This window comes from Crocuta crocuta, unplaced genomic scaffold, assembly GCF_008692635.1.
Source record: "Crocuta crocuta isolate KB4526 unplaced genomic scaffold, BGI_CrCroc_1.0 scaffold333, whole genome shotgun sequence".
Lineage (NCBI taxonomy): Eukaryota > Metazoa > Chordata > Mammalia > Carnivora > Hyaenidae > Crocuta > Crocuta crocuta.
This window is the reverse complement of record NW_027532856.1, coordinates 471,175-477,612: the sequence shown is the minus strand read 5'-3', so window position 1 is coordinate 477,612 and position 6,438 is coordinate 471,175. Positions and strand designations below refer to the sequence as shown.

At 35.1% G+C, this 6,438-nt stretch overlaps 1 protein-coding gene across 2 annotated transcripts in view; it reads left to right on the top strand.

The window, feature by feature from the left end:
• TADA2A (transcriptional adaptor 2A) overlaps positions 1–6,438 on the top strand; it is a 50,625-nt gene that overhangs the window by 3,795 nt on the left and 40,392 nt on the right. For both annotated transcript variants that reach the window (XM_077745573.1, XM_077745572.1), the window contains exon 3: positions 5,877–5,983. In XM_077745573.1, the coding sequence (XP_077601699.1) occupies positions 5,877–5,983 (107 nt within the window). The remainder of the gene's footprint in view (positions 1–5,876; positions 5,984–6,438) is intronic.

Sequence of the window (6,438 nt, the reverse complement as noted above, 5' to 3'; positions counted from 1 at the left end):
CCCGCCCCCAGCTCCAGCCCTGCCTCCAAATAAATAAACTTTAAAAAAATTTTTTAAATATAAAATAATTTTGAAACTTTTTTTCTGGAAATAATTTCAAGTTTACAGGACAGTTGGAAGAATTGTACAAAGAATCCCTATACACTTGTTAACCTCTTACTCCATTTGCATGTATTTTCTCTTTCTCTGCAAATGTATATAAGTACATATGGTATATGTAATATATATTTATGTACTGTAGTATATACTTATAGGTAGACATTTTTTCTTCAGAGTCATTTAAAGGTAAGGGACATAGATCATGTCTCTTTACCACTAAGGACTTTATTGCTTATTTCCTAAGAACAGGGATATTCTGTTATACAACTTTAGTAGAGTGAGCAACTTTAGTAAATTTAATATCAAATAAAATATTTTATCCGGTGTACTCCTTGTAGTTCAGTTTTGTAAGCTTGACTCAACAATGTCCTTTATGGTGTTTTTTTCATTCCAGTACAGGATATAGTCAGGGGTCAGGTCTTACATTAAGTTGCTGTGTTTCTTTAGCCTCCTTTAAACTGAAACATTTCCACAGCCTTTGTCTTTAGTGACATTGATACTTTTGAATAATAATGGCCCTACTTCAAAATAGAGGTTTCTCCTTTTGTGTTTGTTTGGGTCTTGCTTTACCCCTCCTTGGCGATAATGGTTTTGAAAACACCATCATGGTGTCTGAGTTCTCCACTGTATACTCTGTATTTTTCTCTTGCATATAATAAACAACCCATAGAAGACACTTTCAGGCCATAAAATATCCTGTGCCTCATCAAAATTTCCCCCTAGATTTAACATCCATTATGATTTTTGCCTGATCTAATCTTTACTGTCATGGTTGTAAAATGATGATTTTTTCCCCCCAAATCCAGCAGTCTCTCTAAATTTGCTAGTTAGCACTTACATAATTATATATGTATTATATAATTATATGTATTACACATAACGTATATGCGTTTTGTAATTTCTTGATTATATAATCATGACACCTCCTGTCTCCCTTATTTAATTGACTTAAGTATGGACACATGAATTCCTATTTTCAAGGGTTTATAATTCATTATCATACTTAATTATTTTGGTTTTCAGATTGTCCCAATTTGACCACTGCAAGCTCTTTCATTCAGGCTCCTGGATCCTTGTGACATAACACCCATCACTTTTTTTGAGCATCTCCTTACTTTTTGGTTATATATTCCAGGTGCATCTTGTGTCTCCCCTGCCCCAGCCCTGGAATTAGCCACTTTTCTGTGGAGCCCTGGTCCTTTTAGAGGGGAATGACATTAGAGACCAAGATCTAGTCATTTCTCATTGCTACTAGCATGTCTTTATTTTGGTTCTTTGGCCCACAGAGCTATGAAATAATATGTGCATATATGGTGTATACATGTATGCCAATATACATTATATCTGCTTATACATACACTTATAAGAAATCATGAGTTCACACTGATACCCCCAATTCGCCTTCATAGGCTTTTCTCTTGTTTTCCCCCATTCTTTCATCATGAGAACCTTGACTCTCAACATCAGCACATTTACTCATTTGCTCAGTTTTTAAATACACTCAAAATTATTTCAGAATTGATTTTTATATACCACTACGTAAAACAGACCTACTTCAGCAAGTTCAGGATTTGTTTGCAATTCTCCCCTGCATTACCCAGGACTGAAGGTGAATGATTAAATATTCGTAAGTTACTTGGATTTTTTTTCCTTTTCAGTGTGGTTATAGTATTCTTTGGAAGTACTTTTGGGCTCGTTTGTTTATTCTGCTTTTTCATTTTCCCTTTTTATATTTATTAATTTTTTGTAAATTTGTATAACATAGATACACTTCCAAAAGTCAAAACTATAACAAAGTATATAAAGAATTGTTACTCCTTACTATGTCTCTTCCACTCTATTCTGCGACCCCTCCCCCGACCCCTTTGTTGGTGTCCAGCTTCATTGTTCTCTAGTTTATCTGTACTTTATTCCTTTTTGCAAGGAAAAGCAGACATATATATGTTTGGGTTCCCCCCCTCCTCATTTCTTATAGGAAAGGTAGCATCCTGTGTATGTTTTTTTGCAGTTTGGGTTTTTTTCACTGAATAGTATCTTCTGGAAATACTATATTAGGTTATAAAAGTCATTCTTATTCTTTTTTTACAGTTGCATAGTACTCTACTGTGTGGGTGCTATAGTTTATTCAACTACTCTTTAGTGCTTGGATATCTAGGTAGTATTTTGTAATTACAAATAATGTTCTAATGCATTCCTATTGGCAGTGTATGAGAATGCCTATTTTTATACATTCTTACTAAGAGTATTATCAAGCTTTTGAATTTTTGCCAATCTGATGGGTGAGAAGTTATACCTCAGTATAGCTTTCTCTTATGAGTGAAGTTGAGTGTGATTTCTTATGTATAAGGGCCATTTTTAAATTTTTCTCTCTTTTTTCTAGTTATGTCTTCATTTCTTTTGCAGTAGGACTTTTTCCCCCCCTCAGTTTTTAAAAGTTCTTTGTATATAGGGGACTTTAGCTCTTTATCTGTATACATCTGCAAATAATTTCTTCTAGCTTATTTGCCTTTTTTCTTCCTTATGGCATTTTTTGCCAAGGAAGTTTTTTGTTTTTGTTATTTATGTAGTCAAATTTATTCATCTTTAATTGCCTTTGGATTTTGAATGATGGTAAAAAAGCCTTTCCATACTCATAGGTTCTAGAAAAATTGTAGAATGTCTTTGTGAAGAATTGTTTGTCTACGTGTATCAGAACCCCGCAGTATGCTCAATAGTTCTAGGAAAATGTATTTTCTGAGGCATACAACAGCATTCTTCATAATAGTGAAAATTTGGAAACAACACAAATACCTACCAGTAGGGAACTGGTTACATTTGTTGTTTTCAATTTTATAAGACTCCATGTTTTCTTTTTTAGAGTATTTTTAGAGCCCCTTCACTCTTTGGAGATGAAATACAGAGATAACATAGCACATCTACACCCATGATTTCAAAGAAACAGAAATAATAATGCCCTAACTATAATACAAAGGATAAATAAAAGAGAATAATGAACTAATGTAATTTATAATAAAATAATTGGTATCTCAGTATGCTGAGATATTTCAGTAGAAGACATAATAATGATAGTCAGATGCTTAACACCCATATGTTGAATCATTGTGCATCTTACAACTACGAAAGCACAATGATTCACGTGTGTTGTATTGGTGACTCAGAAACCCCACAAACTTGAATAACTCTTGGTAAAGTTCCGAACAAAACAAGATATAATCTCCTATAGAAGTACGTGCAGTTGCCTTCCTAGAAAATTAAATGTGTTTTAAAACTATCAAAAACATTTTGTTTTATACATAATATGGAATTAATTTCTAGGTCATGTAATTATGAACATGTTCTTCAGCACCTTGAATGTCTGTTGGGACACTGAAAGTTATGTAGGACACAGGCCACTTTTTTGTTGTGTAGGAAGGTCTCGAGTCTTACAGGATATCTAGCATCCATGGTCCCCAACCTGCTAAATGCCAGTAGTGCTCTCTAGTCATTGTGGCAATGAAAAAGCATTTCCTCAGATTTCCAAAATGCCTTCCTACGGGGCAGTGGGAAAACATTAGGTTAGATAATTGTTACACTAGAATGTTATTCATCCATTAAAAAAGAATGAGGATGTATATGTACTGTCATGAACGATGTTTGACAATATATTGTCAAGTGAACAAAAAGGCTACAAAACGTTGTGTATGGTATCTCACTTTTGTTAAATATATATACACCCGCACATGAAAGACTAGAAATCAAAATGTTAACAGAGGATGACTTTATGCGTTTGTTGTCTAAAATATTTTAACTATAAATTGGATTACTTTTACTAAATTATTCCTTCTTGGGGCATCCGGGTGGCTCAGTCAGTTAAGCATCTGACTCTTGATTTCAGCCCAGGTCATAGTCTCAGAGTTGTGAGATCAAGCTCCGTGTTGAGCTCTCTACTGAGTGTGGAGCCAGCTTAAGATCTCTCTCTGCCGGGGNTCTCTCTCTCTCTCTCCTAGAAATAAATTTAAAAAAAAAAATTTAATTAAAAAAAAAATCTCTCTCTGCCTATGCTCTTCTCCCTGTTCACAAGTGGTCTCTCTCTCTCTCAAAAAATAAAAAATTGTTTTTTGACGTAAGGATTTAAAAGCTCTTTTACTTGGGTCAGGGACTGATTTTTTTTCCCTGAGGAAAGAAAAACAAGCTTATATCATTAAAAGGATCTGAGGAAGAAGGTAATTTGGTGAAACTTGTCATCTGGCACTTAATATAAAACTGTTTTTGTTGTTCCATGTCAAAATTTAAAATGGGAGAAGTTAGGTAGTTGCTGTTCCATATATTTATTTTGAAGCTATTGACAGAAGGATTATGCTTCTTTTCCCTGTTCTTTTCCTCCAGGTCTTAATTTAGAAACAAATGAAAAGAACAATAAATAATCATTACTTGAAGGAGGGAAAGGTGCCTTGAAGAGTGTTTTTTGGACTTTAGGAAGGAAAGTGCTTTTACAGAATGTTAGAAATCCTGCACTAGGCTATAAGCAGCTTAAATCCTTTCATTTTCCTTCAAAGCCTGTGTTTTCTTAGACTCCTGCTGTTGATCATAGAGAACAATTCACCTAGATTGCCCTGACTCTAGAGGGGCAGAGTTTGGGGCAACCAGGGACACACATATCATCCTTTAAATCACTTGAGAGAGTTTGGATTGTACTTCTTGCCTTAATATTTCAGAGATGATATGGTCATTGGAAATGGAGGAAGGTCTGCTTTGTTCTCTCTCTACCGTGAGAGGAAGAAAGGGAGCTTTCCTGGGTTTAAATCTTACTCAGATTTAAAGTTGTATATCCTAAGACATTTATTTATTTATTTGTTTGTTAAGTTTATTTATTCATTTTGAGAGAGGGAGAGACAGAATCCTATGCAGGCTCCACACTGTCAGTGCAGAGTTCAATATGGGACTCAAAATTCATGAGCCTTGAGATCACCACCCAAGCTGAGATGAAGAGTTGGACACTCAACCAACTGAGCCATTCAGGCACCCCTCAAGACATACATTTAAAGGAGTTTTTCCCTCCAACTTCTTATTGAAAATTTGCAAACTTAAGGAAGAGTTGAAAGAACACTAGAGTGTAAAAACATTAAAAAAAATTAAAAAAAAAAAAAAAAAAACAGGGCGCCTGGGTGGCGTAGTTGGTTAAGCATCCGACTTTCACTTAGGTCATGATCTCGCGGTTCGTGGGTTCGAGCCCCGCGTCGGACTCTGTGCTGACTGCCAGCTCAGAGCCTGGAGCCTGTTTCAGTCTGTGACTCCCTCTCTCTCTGTCCCTCCCCTGCTCACGCTGTCTCTCTCTCCTAGAAATAAATAAAAAACATTAAAAAAAATTTTAAAAAAAAAGAAAGAACACTAGAGTGATTATTTGTTGGCTACTACCTACATTCAACAATTATTAACATTTTGTCTGATCTGCTTTACCCAAAAATATATGTGTTTAATAGGCATGTTGACATTTTCTCCCTTGCAGAAATAACTAGGACAGGAAACTTGTGTTTGTAAATTTCTCTGCAGGGGTCATCTACCTAAATGCTATGTGTAGTAGTAGACAACTACTATAGGAAGAAATGAAGCTGCCCTGAAGCAAAAGGAACATAATTTTTGTTTTTTCTTACTTAGAATGAGCTCTTCTTATTTCCAAGACAAGCAGAGTCTTCCGTGTAGCTCACCACCTGTGTAGTTATTTACAAATTTTCATCTTCTTGGCACTTAAGGTAATCATAACATGTTTTGAAACTAATATATTTATCTCTTTGTTCTAGATGATCCCTCTGATAAACCACCTTGCCGAGGCTGCTCCTCCTACCTCATGGAGCCTTATATCAAGTGTGCTGAATGTGGGCCACCCCCTTTTTTCCTCTGCTTACAGGTAACTTATTAAGGACATGCTTGCTTCTCTGGCTTAATTTTATGGATATAATAAATTCAGAGGTCGCTATAGATTATTCAGAAGGACCATACCTTATTAAATCAATTCTTTCTACTTTGTCTTCCATTATACATTTTACCAGTGAAAACTTGGGGAACAGAGCAGATGAATGACACAGACTGTTGAATATTCCACATTTCTGCATCAACCTAATGCTCAAAACTGTTTTTGCCAGTAGATTTGAAGTATTGGGATACAGGAAACAAAATTGGAAGATTATTCCTTTTGATGGTACCTATGACACTGTTTATTGTCTTACTGCAGAGTGATCTTTGGGCAGGTGACAAACAAGGGAACAAATCATTCTGTGATTGATGATAATAATAATAATAATTATAAGTGCTTGGTCTGTTGTCAGGAACTCTTTTGAGTAATTTATATGAATTAACCTTTAG